Source organism: Chaetodon trifascialis, chromosome 14 (assembly GCF_039877785.1).
Source record: "Chaetodon trifascialis isolate fChaTrf1 chromosome 14, fChaTrf1.hap1, whole genome shotgun sequence".
In the NCBI taxonomy this organism is placed as follows: Eukaryota; Metazoa; Chordata; class Actinopteri; order Chaetodontiformes; family Chaetodontidae; genus Chaetodon; species Chaetodon trifascialis.
The window spans coordinates 2,786,285-2,804,449 of record NC_092069.1 but is presented as its reverse complement, the minus strand read 5'-3'; the positions used below and the strand labels follow the sequence as shown (position 1 = coordinate 2,804,449).

Sequence of the window (18,165 nt, the reverse complement as noted above, 5' to 3'; positions counted from 1 at the left end):
ATGCCAGACACTATGAAAAAGCATATATATATATATATATATATGTATATAAATATATATTGTATTTGATTTCAAATTTTTCGAACAATATAGTTATGCTGCATATTTTTGATCCGCACTCTCCAAAGACATAACTAGAATTTATCATTTAAGAGTCTGATCCAGTAATATCTAATTATTTGAAACATTTAGATTTTTCATTCTTTGGGTCAACATTTTACTCTGGGATAGGAATGTACACAGTCAATCAACGCACAATTATTTGTCATTAACATGCATGTTGCTCACGGTTGACAATCAAAAGAATTTGGTTTGAGAAATGTTAACATTTAACATTGTACCTTTGTGTTACACAACATGTAAGATTGAAAAGTCCACCAGATGAAAATGTTATTGGGTTTTATGTGTTTAAATTTCCCCCTTTCTTTAATTTTGAAAAAAACAAAACAAAACAAAACAAAACATAAAAACCTTATACTGTATGACAGTTCCACATATTTAATGTATATCATGTTCCCTCACTTGATGAAGGCTATTATAAAAATATTCAAAAATATTAATTGTCTGCACTATTCAATCAAATTTCCAGTCACCAATAAATATGTCCTATGCATCATTTTATAGACTCCCCACAAGAAATCAAAATAAGGTTATATGTGCTTAAACAAATGCTGCATGGAAGGTCAAGGGTTAATAACATAATAAATTTAGCTGCTGAATTATGGCTCAGTCATACTCATATTTAATATAAATATATTAAATAGGCATGTTCCTTCATACAGGATTGTATGATTCAGATTATGTATGGGGTCATTTTATACTGATAAAAACAAGTTTTTGTCAGAATGTTCCCTATGCCAGTTCTCTCTGTTGGGACTATACTGATGTTACATTCAGGGTACTGCTGTTGCATCTGTTTTGGATATTGACAGATTTCAGTCATATTGGTGAGATTTTGACAAATTTTACATTTGGGGTAAAACTATCTTTGGACTCCATGTATGCTGTTTTAACAGCAACTCTCTAAGCCATATAGGGGGTGGTGTCAAACATCTACACCACTAAAACCATCAAAAGACTATCCAAATTGATTTTGTTTGTTGTGTTACAGTATCAAAGATATTTATTAGACTCACTCTCTCTTTCTTACTTTGTTTTAGTCTTGTAGCCTCAGAAGTTGGATAATGAACCCTAGAAGCACTTGCAAAGCAATATACTGTATATATACTGTAAGAATAATTTACTTTTTATTATTCAATGTACATCAGAGCTACTGTATACACTGCAAAATGATGAAAGAATGTTGTAATATTTGATAGCAAATAGAGAATGTGAAAGAGGACCCATCAGCAGAAAATAGACAGGATGATTTAAAAAGTTATGTTATGTCTACTAATTAAAACAAATCACCACCTAATCTATTTAACTGAAGCTATTTCTGTTCATTCCCAACCAACTGAGCAAACGCATCCACCACATAGGCTTAAGAGAAGGTGGAGGGCGGTACAGGATTCACATTAAAAAAAAAAAAGAAAAACACATTTCCTTTTAAAAGAAACAACATCAACATAGAGCAAAATGAAACTTGAGTGTTAACTTACTGGAGTTACAGTTTATCCTGATACAGTCTAGATGGGGAAGAATAAATGACAGATGAAATTGCATCCTTCAAGGTTACTGCTGCAGACATCCAAAAACAAAAAGTCCACCCTTCCGGGGACGTACACATGCAGGAAGGCAGCCATTTTATTTCTTTGGTATTTACATTTAACTTTATGCCAAATTACCATGAAATGATAGATAGAGTTTGAAGATTTCCAAAAACATCATTTAATAGTAAATAAAATAATGCATAGATTTGTCAGTCATAGTAATGTGCTGGTTAATAAAATCTGCTTTCTAGAGCTTGTGCTGTTTTGTTACCCATAGTCCTGAAGTTTATTAATTGTTTATGCACAGTATTGACAGTAAAATGGCCACTTGTAGTACCAGCTACATGAGTTGTCCAACCCAACACTGACTGTTTGACTTTAGGTGTAAACATTCAGATTAGAAAAGGCGTCTTTGGCTCCAAAGCCTCCTCACCAACAAGGTGGTAGCAGCCATCCATTTTAGAGCCACGGAAAAGTTGAAAAATTTTGAAAAGTCAAGAAACACACACTGATATAATTTGTTTTGCTATTAAAACAAAAAAAGTTCAATTTGTTAGACAGTAGTTTGATAGACAATGAAAATCTGATGTATCTGAACAGTACCTCTGAGGCCAGAATAATTGCTGTATGCAGCTGTGAAGACAGTGAGGGTCGGTCACCATGTGGCTGGTGGTTTCATGTGTCGTCAACCGCAACAGAAAAGTGGGAGCAAACAGCCACGATCCAATCAGCACCAGCACCATGCAGAGGCACAGGAACCCCAACCATCACATCTGGGCTACTATCCTACACATGCATGTGTCAGTAAGCTAGATCAGAGGCTATATCTGTAAATATATACACTTTTGCTTTTTACTTTTGTCCTGTAGAAAATCATACAGATGAATCTAGACTAAGAAATCACACGAGCACTGACCAATTGAAGCTGCAAATATTTTGACTGAAATCTAGAGTATGGTTTAAATTAATTAATAGAATAGTTTTATCTAATTAGCAATTTATCTCAATGCGGCTTGCCAAACCAGCGAACATCTTACTAATATTTCTTACTTTTTATGATTTCAACTTACAACACTGTACATGCAAGATATAAATTGAGGTCTGTGTCTCATTACTCATCGTAGCACTCTTTACATATTATGATTGTGACTGTGTGGACGTATTTGGGGTCGCAGCCAGCTGTAGGTTTTGCTGGGCTCTGTTCTCGGGCTGTTCGCCTGACGGGCCGCAGGCTTAAGGCCTTTGAAGGGGTGAATACCATCTTTTGACAAAGCATGATGGAAAATGGAATTGAGAGGTAAACATAAAAACAAAACACTGAAAAAGCGTAGACTTCCATAAAAGACACCATCATTGGCAAAGAAAACAACCAACCAGAGGAACAAGAGGTGACAGAGAAATGACATGATGTCAGACAGAAAAATCAGGTTACTGAGAAAGACAAGAAAAGTTCCTTCAAATGTCCTGTTGGATGATTAACTGAAGATCAGTGGGCATACTATACTTGGTGGAGGTCACCTCTTAGAAAGTCTCAGCACACTTTGTTTTTTAAAAGGACTTCATTAGAGACTAGACTTTGAAGTCCAGTGTCTCTGCATCATAATATATTCAGCGTATTGTGCTGTGACTGTCTCAAAAGTTCTGTAAACAAGAATATGGATATGACTGTGGTTTGTCTGTTTCAAAGATGGGCCAAACATGTTTAAGACTGAAACAAAATAAGATATGATGGTATAGCCATAAGTTCTGATATTATCAAGTAAATAGTTGTATTTAGTAAGCAGTCATCTGTGTTATCTGTGTGCAAAAATCACATTAACACCCATGCAAAAAAGATAAAAACTCTTTTATATATGCTCTATGGAAATCTTTAAAGGATCATAGTGATGATAATTGATGAAAAGACTGCACAAAAAGATTGAAAGAGGGTGAGAGGAGAGGAAAGGTCACTGCTCAATGGTAAACCATCTCATGGTGAAGGTGGAGGTGTGGAGGCATATGGGGGGGTGGGGGGTGGGGGGTGTCATACGATACCTAGGTTGACCGTTAGTTTGACACGACCCCCATCCAACTCGAGCCTGAGCGTGTCAGCTGAGTCTCGGGAGGTGGTGGCCATGAGGAGGCCATAGGCCCGCTGGGAACGAAAACGCAGGGAGACATCCTCAGCTTCAGTGTGCATGATGGTTGGCATCACCACCTTCATATACATGCTGCCATCATAGGAGAGGATGGAAGCCTCTGTGTGAGAAAGTCAGAAGCATAGAGAGATGTTAGCCATATTTCAAATATGGTTTGAGTCAATATTATCACGTGGAACCTGATACTTTGTCCGATTCAATTAATCATACTGGAGGGCTGTCAATGTCTGCCAGTTGGTCCCTCACTTTGATCCAGACCATGGCTGGATTAACCTGGTGGGGGGCTTCTGTGCCCCTTTTAAACCCCTACCCCTACTGCAATGTTCACAGCTTTTCCTTTTGCCGGATATTGATACAAGCTTTTTCCCAATATCTGTTCAATTAAATAAGCACAAACCATCCATCAAACCACCTATATGCACATAAAGCCTGCAGCTTTAGAGGCCTCTTCGCCTACTATTTAATCCAACCAAGGGTCTAGACTGAAATTTCTCTACAGCAACTGGATGGAAATTTGTGTTACCCAAAGTATGAATTGTAATGACTTGTGTTTTATGACCAAATACCAAAACAAAAAATGTTATGCTTAATGTATTTTCAGTCTTACTGTCTAATGAACCCTAAATAACATGAACCCTCCAACAACGATGTTCAGGATACTACTGCTTTATTTTTAGCTACATCAACATGCCAACCTCATGTACATAACTGCATTATGTCCTCAGAACATGTATTTGGTTTGAAACCATCATGGGTCAATGTGTGCTCAAAGTAGCCAACCTCTGGAACAGAAATTACACTTTATTCAGGACTGTTTTAACCCTCTCTTCCTTGTTCTCATCAGCATGGCACTGGGGTTGGTGTCTGGTTCCTCTTTTGTATAACCACAGACCTGAAAGTCATCAACAATGGCTGCAACCCCCTTTAGGTCCTTGCAGGTCTCATCAAACATCAAAAAAGTGGTTAGAATCATCTAGCTCATGAAACTTATGTCTTGCAAAAATTGCGTCTCTCTCTCTCTCTCCTTCACACACAGTCTTCACTTAAAGACTATTTTTCCAGAGGAGCACAGAGCTGAGCTATCAGCTGAACCAATGAGCTTGTGCTGGATGACAATGATTCAAATGTGGATGCTGTTGGAAAAGAAGCTATAAATTAAAAATGTCTGCAGAACCTCATTCATCCAAATCATGTGAAGCTCTAGTGCCAAATCTCTTCCTTATGTTCACAATAAATTTAATCTTACTTCAAAATGTATCCCTGCTTTTGCTCCTCTTAAAATTCTTTCCCGATTAGTAAAAAATTGTACAAATTTTAGCCACTCTTGTTACTCTCTGCTGATGAACAGTTTAACAGTTTGTCTGGTGCAATTTACATTAATTAACAGGCACATTAAACATTAATAAAGTTGGTTGAATTCACTCTTTTGGCTTTTCATGTAGGCTCTACTTTTTAGTCTTGGGGGGGTCACTTTTCATTGCTTGGGCACAAAAGCATTCAGTGTGCTCATCTTCAACATCTGCTTCTGGCTACAAATTTCCTCTCCAACATGATTTCCTTGAGGAATGTCTTTCCATTTGTTGATCTGCTGTCATACTTCATGTGCTCTTGGAGATGGACACACAGCCCAAGACCTAACACCTTGTGCTTGTGACATTAAAACAGTACTTTCAAGAAAATGAAAAAGAATTGTTAATTCCATGAGAAATGAGCAAACTCCAACTGCTGGGGAAGACCATGTGATCTAAGTGAAAGGTGTTGCAGCACAGGTAATGCTGGTAAAATGATCTGGTATTGTTTTGTTTGTTTGTTTTTTCCTTTTCATTTCGTTTTACACTGAATGCCATTAGTTGCCAATAAGAAAGGATGCAGGCCTCATAGAATGCAAGCAAGCTTGACCTGCTTTAGTCGCTCAACTCTCTCATTTGCTGGCTCAGAGCTAACCTGCTCAAATTCTCTTCTTTTGGAGCTAACTTTTCACTGCGCTCAGCATTAGTTCTTGTTCATTTAGGTTAACAAATAGATACAGACAGACACCAACCAAAATACTTATTATTCAGTGTCCATCATTGTGTCAATGAAAAGTCACTCTTTGTTGTCATCAGTAGCACATCACTCTCTTGCATCCATATCTTTACTGTCCTCCCTCTCTATAAAGTAAGACCTGCCTTCTTGCAGCTTGGAATCCAATCAAAAGTGACAAATGAAAACCTATGACCATTACAACATAAGCAGAGAACTGTGAGAACAGGTACAACATTAAGTGGTGTATGTTTACTGACCAATGCCTTCAGACTGAAGCAGGACTCTGTGCCCTTATCTGATCATCAAAACACTTTGTAGACCGACTTCAAATTGGCTGTTACACCATGCTGAGCTCTGATTCTGCCCACCCTTTTCAAAGACATTAGGATATGTTGATAGTGGTGAGTGCAAGGAAATCATAGAGTGCTCAAACTCACACATGCACAGACACACAAGAATACACAGACTGTGGCAGTTTAAGCATGTGAGAGTGTGTGTCTATGCATTTGTGCTCTATGCATTACAGCCACTGAGCTTGACTGTTAACTCATTCATCTCCATTGCAACTGAGCAAACTCACTAATTGAAAACCATGTGATACAGTCAAAAGTACCAAAAAGTGGACCTTGACTTGGGAATGTTTTGTGAAACATCAGTGTTTATTGTGTCTACTACTTTTGTAGTAGTACTAGTACAGTACTAGGGCACTAGTAGGGTGTAAGCTTCAAAGGCTCTTTCAGCCTTTAGAAATGTACTTCATTACATGATCTTTAAAGTGGATGTTATTTTATTTTATTTTATTTTTTTTTTTCAGATTCTACCAAAGAAGGCCATGGTATCATCAGCTACATGTCTCTTATCACTCTTGAGTATATTAATGTTAAATATTAAGCGTTTTGCTTGTTTGAGTGATTCTCCCAGGATCTTTCATCAACTAATGGAATTTATATTCTGAAGTAACAAATCAATCAGTATCAAATCTTTCAGGACTGAATGATGACCATTAAAATGACAAAGCATTATTCTTTTTTTTCCTGCCAAAACAGACTCAATTTTCTTTTCACAGTCAAGACCAAGACCTTTCAGTGCACAGGCATAGTAATTACTTATGCAAGGTGTTGCCCTGTTGCCTTATTTATTCAATTCAATTCAATTCAATTTTATTTGTATAGCGCCACATCACAACAAAAGTTGTCTCAGGACACTTTCCATACAGAGCTGGTACAGGCCGAGCTCTTTTATCTACAGAGACCCAACAATTCCCTCATGAGCATATTTATTTCTTGAAGTTCTGGGATATCACCAAGTCAAATCTTGTGACTTGGGTTAGTTGCACTTAGCACATTGATTCCATGTTTCACAGTGTGTCGACCTTTGACTCACTGCTTTTGCTGCTATTTTAACATTGCATTCCTCACCTAGTCTACGTTCCATGTCATGTTACAGTAACTTAATATGATAAATTAATCAATAATATGCTGCAAGACATTATGTGTCCCCTAAACACCCGTTGTTCAGTTTTGCTTTATGAATAGGAAACTGTAGTTCTACCAAGTGCCCACAGAGTGGAGGCACAGACCATCTGTCTGCTGGGAAAATTTTCTGAAAGGAGTAAAGCAGGAAGGGATGAAAAATAAAGAAGCAAGGAGTGGTTAAATATGGACAGAAAAAGCAGGAATAATGATCTAAACCAAGAGAAGGAGAAAAAAAAAAACTGTAAAAATAGGCTATCATGTGATTGGTACCTGATGACCAACATTGAAAATAGAGGCGATAGAGACTGAGAAAGACAGGCACACATGGAAATAGTGTGTGAGAATGCTGTCTCCTGTTCTTATAATGCTTTGAGTAGACTAAAAAGCCCTTAACGAATTAAGAATTAAGTCCAGACATTCACATAAAATTTTAATTCAAACTGTAAAACAGTCAGGACACTGGAGACTTTGTCATATTAAACATTCAAATCTCTCTCTCTCTCTCTCTCTCTCTCTATATATATATATATATACATACATACATATATGGGCTGTCCTGCAATCGGCTGGCGACCGGTCCAGGGTGTACCCCGCCTCTCGCCCGTATATATATATATATATATATATATATATATACACACACACACACACACACACACACACACACACACACACACACATATAGTGGCTTTTAAAATGCCACTTAAAATTTTCATGCCGCTCGTTCAGGGACTTATAAGAACGAGTATAAGGTGTGTCTCAGCTTCGTCTCTAGGAAATGATGAGATGAACTCAGAGCCAGGACAGCACTTTCCATCACCATGGTTACCTTTGATTGCAGCTGGGGAAACACAGCTGATTGAGAGTTGCTAATTAGTGCACACACACACACACACACACACACACACACACACACACACACACACACACACAGGACTTATACATTTTTACACTTTTTCAAACATTTCTACTCATTAAAACTTTCAGCTACAAACTCTATTTAAACCTTAAAATGTTAATACCTTACAAGTTTTATTCATCAAGCAAATTCCACTCACGCTTTTTGAAAACATTCAGATTTGTTCAAAGTTTAGTAATATGATGATGATAATGAGAGAAACCTATAAACCCATCCGTTCTAAACGACTTTCAACTGTGGCTCGGGAGTTAGAGTGGTTGTCTACTATTCAGAAAGTCAGTGGTTTGATCCCTGGTCCCTGCAGTCTACAAATCAAAGTATCCATGGGCCCAAATTGCTCTTGAGGGTGCGTGAGAATGCTGCCTCGTATAAAATGCAGTGAGTGGTCAGTAAGATCAGAAAAGAGCTTTATGAATACAGTTCATTTTCCAACTCAATTTTTCACATCTCTCATACTGCTTGGGGGAAGCCTCTCACTCTCTGTCGTATTCATACGTGTGTCAGGCATGCACACACATTAACAGAAATACATATATTTTCAAAATAAAACCTCAAATACAGTAAAAGGGGCCCAACAGTGGTCCCAGGGTAGGCTATATTTTCAAAATAAAAGCCAACAGACACTAACAGGAGCACAGCAGAGGGCTATTTATTTATGACAGCATACTTGTCAACCCTGGAATTTGAAAATAAGGGAAATTTTCCAATGCCCTAGCCTGAACCATCCCACTATCCTCATCACTGTCCACATACCCCCTACATGTAGACATTTAGGTACATATACATAATACATTAACACATTCATTAAGTGCCACTAAGTGTCATTCAGTCAGCTCTGTCATTTTTGATAGGTGTTATGGTTTGAATTAATTGACAGAATGGCACTTCATGACAACAATCATAAATAAACAATAAATATAAATTCATAAAGATTCCTTCATAATACCCACATACTAACAGGTAAAATATTACGCTTTTTCATATTTTCTTATTATAGCAGTGAGTGAGTGGGTGTTATAGTCTGTGTGATATTGATTTGGTTTTTCTCTCTGTGTTTGTGTGTTTGTAACTGTCTCTCCTTGTCTGCAGTGGAGGTGTGGCCTGGCGGTGCGGCGAGCAGACGACGCACCTGAGGCTGATCTCCCCTAATTCTCCTCATGATTTAAGCAGCATGGCAGAGTCGGCACACTGCCAGATTGTCAAAGCTGTCTTGCTGAGACTTTCCAGCCATTTCTTGTTACCATAGCTTTCCCATACTCTCGCGTTATCGTAGTTGCCTGTGTGCGGATCTTGTCCTAGCCTTAGTTACCCTCAGCCTAGCACCACAGTCCAAATCCGGTAAGTAAAACAGTCTCAACAAGATCAACATTGAGGCAGCTAACAAGTTATACTCGACCTAAAACGGTGGGTCAACTCAAATGCAAATACCCAGCTAATGTTAGCCCATGTATTTTTTCATAGACAAATGACCTGAAATTGCTAACGTTAGCCAGGCAGTTGACAAGACTCTGCGATGTGCGGCCAAGGGAAAGATGTCGGTGCATTTTCCTCAACAAGAGCTGTTTCTGATTTTATACTGTACCTGCTGCTAATCTGGACTGGGTTGTACAAGTTGTTCCATATTGCTTGTTTGATATTCTGCACCAGGTTAGCCCATCACTGGGAGCACAGTAACACGTTTAAGTACCTGCAGCATTAGACACTCAGGATATGTGTAAATGTGTTTTCATGAGGTTTTCAAAAATAAAGCTCTCTTGTGAAAAGTGTACCCCTGTGAAAAGAAAATTTCTAATATTTATATTTCAGTTCATAGATTTGATATTTATATACTAGATGAAAAGAGCCCTGTGAGAAATTCATAGTAAAGTTCATAAAAAGTAAAAAGTTCATACAATTAAAATTCATGAAGAAGTTCAGACTATTTCATCCAGAAAGGCCTCTGGTTAGCTAGCTAATTTAAAACATGTAAACCTTTTTGACCCTGCCTCTTAAAAGAATTGGAACCGGAATTGAAACGAGGAATCAGAATCGGAACCGGAATCGTTCAAATTCAAGCGATGCCCAATCCTACCAGTGTCGAAATCACACGCCAACCTCCTCCCCATGAGGGCTGCGGACAAGATTTCAGCTTGTGTGCACCACTTCTTTATCTGCTGCTATACTAAGCATTTCTAAGACTTATGAAATAGTCCAGTATCATCACAACTTGTGTCTTATATATTCAACCAAAGGACTTTCTGTGACCAGCTGTAAATATACTCATTACAGTTTTCTTTACAGTTACTAGCATGTATTTCACTATACTGAACTCTTAACACAGTCAGCACAATCAGTACAAAGCAGTCAGTACAGACTGTGGGTCACTTTTCGTTGGTTTGATACAAATGCATTTAATGTACAATAAAATTCATGAACTGTTTGCTCCACCATCACCAAATCTCTTTTTATTCCTAACTATTGTCAAAACTTTTCAATCTATATTGAAAATAACACAAAATTACTATAAATTAAATTTCAAACGTTTTCTTGTAAAAGAATTAATTCTGAGATGGGATAGATGTAGGGTTAGGGTTAGGGGTTAAAATAGACATGATTTGAAATGTTTGGGTGGCTTTATATAATTTGAACTATTGTGCTGAGCTGCATGTCATGTAAAAAGAATAGTTTTGAAAAAGTGAACTCAGTATAGAGAGATATGGGTTCAGAAATATAATAATAATAATAATAATAATAATAATAATAATAATAATAATAAACATAATCATAATAAGCATAATCATAATAAGCATAATCATAATACGCATAATCATAATATGTACACATGTTGTTCACATGTTGAAAAGTTTTGATGCCAGATATCATTTTCATTTCATGGATTAGATAAATCAAATGGTCCATTAAAATATGCAAGAGATTTTTCCTGCTGGGGACAAACCCATATTTTTGTGCTACAGCAGTGAAAATTTCATTGTATGTTCCATGATGAAAATCAAACTTAATTAACTGAGTTCTCTACATTTTGCAGCATTTTTGTCTATTTAATATGATCAAGCTGAATAGTAGTGAAGCATATGAGTTGCTAGGAAATTCACATTCACAATAAAAAATAAAAAACAATCTCCACACTTATGACTTAATCCACCTTAAGAATGCAATATTTATGATGTTGTGATCAGTATCAGTGTATGTTTTCATTTTCTGTTCACTTGTATGTTCACATGGCATACATGTCTCAGCTGCACATGAAATAAATGGCCGTGTTTGGTCACAGTGATGCCTGGGACTGATGTCTAATTGACAAGGTGTCAGATTATAGCACGGTTAAATATACACAATTTAAATTCTCATTACAGTTCTGGGCTGGGCTGTCAGGCTAATTCTAACATATTTCTTGGATGTAACTGTGTGTATTAGAGTGTGTGTGTGTGTGTGTGTGTGTGTGTGTGTGTGTGTGTGTGTGTGTGTGTGTGTGTGTGTGTGTGTGTGTGTGCATCCCTATGTGTAATGAGATGGTCTCAATAGAGTGTGTCCAAAGGATTGATACACTTTTAACTCACTGACCTTGGCACATTAACAGCACCCAGAAAAATACTTAAATGCATTTAGATTGGTATCAAGATACTGCATATGTGACCACTTAACTTCTGCTGTGTTTTTGTTGTGATGTAGCAAAAGAATGAATGAATGAAGTTTGTTCACACCTTTACAATGAAGACCAGGGAAAACTGCAATACTACCAAAACCCCATCAGGCCTAGGGAATCTCACCTGAGTATAAGATTTGGTTTGAATCCACATCCTAATTTGCCATTGGATGAGACCCATCAGACTCACGGAGTGACATGGTCATAACGTCACCAAAGATATGAGAATCAATGGGTCTCACTACACTACAACTTTCCACTGCAATGTGAAGAGATGCACCATTCCTATTCCAAAGTTTGTACTTAGAAGAGCCCAGGCAACAATCCCCCAGCTCGTTCGCTCATCTAAAAGACTGTGTTGTGTTCACTGAACACATTTTAATCCTGAGAAAGTTCACCTTACAACCGGCCATCTTACCTTGCCTGCAGAAGTAAGAAAATGTTACAGATTATGCATTTTGTTCAAGAAAGAGAGGGATAACATTTACGTTCTGCTCTCTTTCAATTAAGCTGACTCTTAATTTTTTCCCCACTGCCATACGAGGACCCATCATTGTCTGAAGCAGGAAGCTCAGCCAGACCTACCAGACAGATTAAAACACACATTAAAAACTCCTGAAGAGATCTCAAGCAAGAAGCTATTGTCTGAGCAGAGACAGGTCAATAATAGTTTGTTGTAAGTTTTCTTGTTGTATAAGCTATAAGTGCTTGTGTTAGTTTCACTCATTGCATGTAAAGAAAGTAAGCTGCACTTTATCAGTTAAAAGATCAGTGCCACTGCTGACAACTGAGTTTGCAAGCCAGGCATCTGTGTGATAAACACACAGTTATTTTGTCTTTCCTTAGCAATAAAGATGTCCTCTGCTTTGTTTTTGAGTGCATTTCCCTCTCTAACACAGAACTTTAATGCACACATAGCGCGTTAGCATAACTCAGCTTGATTCCACGCCACATTGTTGTTAGAGATACGAGAATTACGTTCCCATCTCATGGTCCTGTCCATCATCTTGAATTGCTATACGTCGTAACCACTCATGTGGTCACGTCTGCCGTCTTGATTTCTCTCTTTCTCTCTCTTCCTCTCACGCACACACACACACACACATGCACACGCACACACAGTCACAGACGACACACTCTTGCCTGCTGTTTTATACTGGTTATTGTAGTTGCTTGTGCCTCTAGCTGTTTGTTATTGTAGTTTTAGTTGGATAGTAGTTAAATAAAATTCTTTTAACGTGCAGTTGTTATTGTGATTATTGTGTATACGTGTTGTGATAACAGCTGGTTGTGACCATCAATGCTCAGATTGAACCCTTCACTGTTCACCTGACAAATGCAAAACAATGCTCAAAAACATTTTAAGTGAACACCCCTTTGAGAGACTGAATGCATGGTTCGGTTATTAGTTCCTGATCCCAGGTCCAGTTATTATTCATTCATATTAATAATTTTGTTGATATGAATAGCTATCTCTGCTCATCTTAGATCACTAAAGTTGAGAAGCAAGGAAATACAGTGACTTCTAAAATATTATGAAATATTATTAACATCTAGTGTCGTGAGAACCAGGCCTGTTTTTGAACCAATAAATTCCCAATGAAACTTTCTGCACAGATTTTTCACATTTAAGATTTTCCAGTTCAAAGGGCAAGGTTAATTCCTTTTCCAGCAGGCTTTTAACCCATTAGTGACTAACGGCTACATTTAGTATGTGAAGGAAAAGCCTCACAGAGTTTTTTTCTGGGAAACACAAAACAGAAAAAACTTCCTGTAAAAAGACACAAAATAAAAACTTTTGATATCACACATCCATCATGCCTTAATTTGAAGACAAGGCTGATTTTATTTCACAAATGGACAATATCAAAATTTCAAAAAAGTTGGGAGACCGTAAAATATAAATAGAAACAGACATATGATTTGCGAAACACTGAAACCCCATATTTAATTGAAAATACCACAAAGACAGCATATTAAATGTTGAAATGTTGAATTATTTCCTCATTTAGAATTTGATGCCTGCAACATGTTTTAAAAAAGTTGGAACAGGGTCAGGTTTACAACTGTGCTGCATCACCTCTTCTTTTAACAACACTCCATAAGCATTTGGACAGTAACTTGGACAGACAGAATGTTTTCCCATTCTTGCTAGATGTGCAATTTCAGCTGCTCAATTGTTCGGGGTTTCCTTTGTCGTATTTTACGTTTCACGATCCGTCAAACATTTTCAGTGAGTGATAAGTCTGGACTGCAGGCAGGCCAGTTTAGCACCTAGACTCTTTTTCTAGGGAGACATGCTTGGAATACATGCAGAATATGGTTCATCTTTTTGAAATATGGAAGGCAGCATACCATATTTTCCAAACTATAAGTCGCTTCGGAGTATAAGTCGCATCAGTCAAAAAATGCGTCATGAAGAGGAATTGAAGAGGCTCTCAAGTCTCACGCATTGGGTGTGAGACACACGCATTTCAACCCATTAACACGCTGACACGCCACACCTTGTATTTGTAAATACTAATAATAAAGATTAATAATAGATTATAAATAATAAATTAATAATAAATTTATGTGTCATTTATTAGATCAGCTCCCGATCTCATTCCACATCACTAAATCCATTGAAATCATCCTCGGTGTCGCTCCTGAACAATTCCGCCAACTCCGGAGGAAGATGAAATGCTGTCTCCTCTTCTGCGAGGATGTCGTCAGACTCAGCATCAGTTCCAGTTATTCCGGCCTTTCTGAATCCTGACAGGATGGTTTCGGTTATCACTGAAGTCCATGCTTTGTTGATCTGTCCAAGGACTTGCTGGAAAGTTGCATGGCTCATCCTCCGCGTTACCGTGAAGCTGTGCTCTCCATCCACCATCCACTCCTCCCACAGGCAACGCAAGGCTTCCTTAAAGCTCCGGTTCACAGAGATGTCGAGTGGCTGGAGTACTTTGGTTAAGCCTCCAGGGATAATGGCAGTTATGGAGTTGCAAGCTTTTATTTTATTTTTGAATTGCGGTGTTATGTGTGCTCGCATACTGTCCATCACAGGCAGGGCTTTGCGTATTTTAAAGAAGCCATCAGGAGGCTTAGTGTAGCACTTTGTAAGCCAAAGGTTAATCATTTCTTGATTCATCCACCCTTTCTCATTCACGGCCATGACAACTTTGTAGGGGAGGGATTCGTGTTTTGCCATGGTTTTCCGTTTGAAAATGACCATCGGTGGCAGTCATTTAAATTCATCTCCTTGGCAACTGCCTGGGCATGGAGATGTAACTGCACAGTTGACAAGCCTCTCCTGGCAGCACGTTGTTCAAGCACCCATCTGTGGACTCGTTTCTCCAGCTCTGGCCATCGTGCTTTAAGCTCGCGATTAGCTGTCTTTGTTTTTTCTTTGCAGTAAGTGGAACCTCTGCTTTTCGCCAGTCCCTGACAAGTTTCTCACTCACTCCAAACTTTGGTTCTGCCGCACGATTACCGTTTTCGGCTGCATATTTTACTACCTGCAGTTTGTAACCTGCAGTATAGGATGTTCTTTTGGGGGGGGCATTTCGTTTGTGTTCAGTCATATAGTTGTCACAAGCCTAGAGTGCCCTCACGCAGCTGTAGATGGTAATCCGTAATTTTTATATAATTTTTTATATTCCTTGATATTGTTTGTTGTTTATATTGTTTGTCTGATATTTAATGTCTTTTTTTTACTGATGCCCTATATTCCTACTATCCGCTTTGCTGCTGTAATACCTGAAATTTCTCCACCGTGGGACTAATAAAGGTATATCTTATCTTATCTTATCTTATCTTATCTTATCTTATCTTATCTTATCTTATCTTATATTAAACTGTGACCTCACCTGACTAAAAGTTGCAGGACCAGCCAAACAAAAGTGCGACTTACAGTCTGTAAAATGCGGTATGTTGCTCCAAAACCTGTATATATGGTTCAGCACTGATGCCTTCACAAATGTGACCAGCCACGAGAAAGCCAGCAACAAATCTCATTTTGAGTTTTTACAGATTCTGAAAGTGTATTTTCTAAGCTTTCCAACAATGTCTAACACATGGAATTCTGAAAATATTTGAGGAAGATGTGGCCATTTGAATGTAGGCACTCCTCAAACTAGTTTTTTGAGAAATCCAGACTGAAAGATTCTCACCTACCAGGGGAGCCAGGTAACACAGTGCTGCTCATTGCATCTCATTTACATAAGTCCAACCCCCTAACCATTGTTTGAACTATTGTAGTAGTAGTAGTTTGAACAATGGTTATCAAATGGAAATGGAATTTTTAGTCCCTGAATAAAAATGAAAAACAATAAAGGCAATATACTTAAGAGTTAGAAGGAGCAAATGTTGATACTTATTTCTAAATATTAAATAAAATAAAATAAATTCTGTCAGTGGGACAGTAGTGCAGTGGGATGGATTAGTCTGTTGTCAAGTCAAGTCGATTCAACTTTATTGTCAATGCTGCTATATGTACAGGACACTACCCTTGCCAGGGCAAAAAAAAAAAAAAAAGAAAAGAAAAGAAAAGAAAGAAGAAAGAAAATCATGTGCTTTTATTTTAAAGGGATTTTTTTTTTTTTTTTTTTTTTTTTTTTTTAATGCAGCTGAGTGTTGCCGAGGGGTGATGGTGGGTCCCAAAGCCACATGGTGGGTGGCTCGCGACCGACCCATTTTCAATGGGTTGCAGGCCTTTACATGGGAAAAAAAATCCTGGGCATTTATTTTGAAGAGGTGCCGTCTTTTCGTGCCGTGGCTTGGGTCACAGCTTGTCATTAAGGAGTGTTGGTGGGTCCTGAAGCCAGACCAGTTGAGAACCACTGCACTTATGCACCCCCGTACCATCATGGATGCTGGCCTTTGAACTGTGCACTGATAACAAGCTGGATGGTCCATCTTTAGCCCAGAGGACAAACAATTCCAAAACAAATTTCAAATTTTGACTTTTCAGGCCACAGGACAGTTTTCCACTTTGCCTCACTCCTTAGTTTCGGAATCTGTTTTTATGTATAGCTTCCTCTTTGCATGGTGAAGTTTCAACTTGTATTGGTGGATGCAGCAATGAACTGTTTTCAGAGACAATGGTTTTTGAAAGTGTTCCAGAGCTCATGCAGTGATGTCCACTACAGAATTGTGTCGGTTTTGAAGTGCTGTCTGAGGGCCCTAAGATCACAGCCATTCTTTCAATCTTTTAATGACATTATGTACTGTAGACAAAGAAATCCCCAAATTCTTTGCAATTTTACATTGAGAAACATTATTCTTAAATTGTTCCACTGTTTGCCAGTGCTGTCTGTCACAAAGTGGTGAACCCCTCCCCATCTTTACTTCAGAAAGACCCCTCTCTGGGATGCTCTTTTTGGCCCCAATCATGTTACTAACCTGTTCCCAGTTAATCTAATTCATTGTGAGATGTTCCAACAGATTTTTTCTTTCAGCATTTCACAACTTTTCCAGTCTTTTGTTGCCACTGTTCGAACATTTTGAAATGTGTTGCTGTAATTAAATGCTAAATAAGGATATAATTTTTTTTAAAAAAAACAATAACATTTATCAGTTTCAACATATGTTGTCTTTGTGCTATTTTCAATTAAATATGGGATTTTAATATTTTGGAAATCATCACATTCTGTTTCTATATACAATTTACTCAGCATCCCAACTTTTTTGGAAGCTGGGTTGTACTAAAAATCAGATTTACACCAGAAAACTGAGAGTGCTGGTTTCCAGGTACAAGCCTTTCACCAGAGTCCACAAAGACATGGAAAATATTTTTCCTCTGAGTGTGGTAGCTATGCCTGACAACATGTATTCTCCCTGTCCAACCTTGTTTAGCAAGTACAAGCAATCCCCAGCGATTCCTCAGCATCAAGTTTATGCTTGCCTCTCTGACCATTTGCACCAGTGTGCCAAACATTGCTGCAGCTGTCTCCATGATGGGCACTAAGCCAGGGGTTCTTTACCGTGAGCTAGAAACTGACATTAGGAAGGCTATGACGGCTGTCCTGACTCTCGCCATAGCAACAACAATGACTGAATCCAGGATTATGGCATGGCAGACTATGATGAGGAGAAATATTGGGCTGCACGTGTCAACTTCCCCCTCTCATCAGACGGGAGCTGCTAGTGCGTACCATATCTTCTAGTGGACTGTTTGGACCACTCCTCTAAAGCACCACAACTCACCTGCATGGAGCAGCCAAGGAAGCAGACAGGGTGAAGTGGCATGCCTCCTGGAGCACAGCTGCACCTCACCCTTTGTCGGCAGCATCAACATGATTACTGCAGGAATAATTGCCCTGCATCCGCT

General features: G+C 38.3%; 1 protein-coding gene across 6 annotated transcripts in view; it reads right to left on the bottom strand.

Moving 5' to 3' along the window:
• The window catches only part of nrxn3a (neurexin 3a), a 311,431-nt gene that overhangs the window by 116,057 nt on the left and 177,209 nt on the right, over positions 1-18,165 (bottom strand). For all 6 annotated transcript variants that reach the window (XR_011603028.1, XM_070978856.1, XM_070978857.1 and 3 more), the window contains 2 exons: positions 3,687-3,890; positions 1,602-1,628 (listed from right to left, as the gene is read on the bottom strand). Coding sequence is in view for 5 of the 6 variants with exons in the window: in XM_070978856.1 (XP_070834957.1) it covers positions 1,602-1,628; positions 3,687-3,890 (231 nt within the window). In the remaining variant the exon portion in view is untranslated. The remainder of the gene's footprint in view (positions 1-1,601; positions 1,629-3,686; positions 3,891-18,165) is intronic.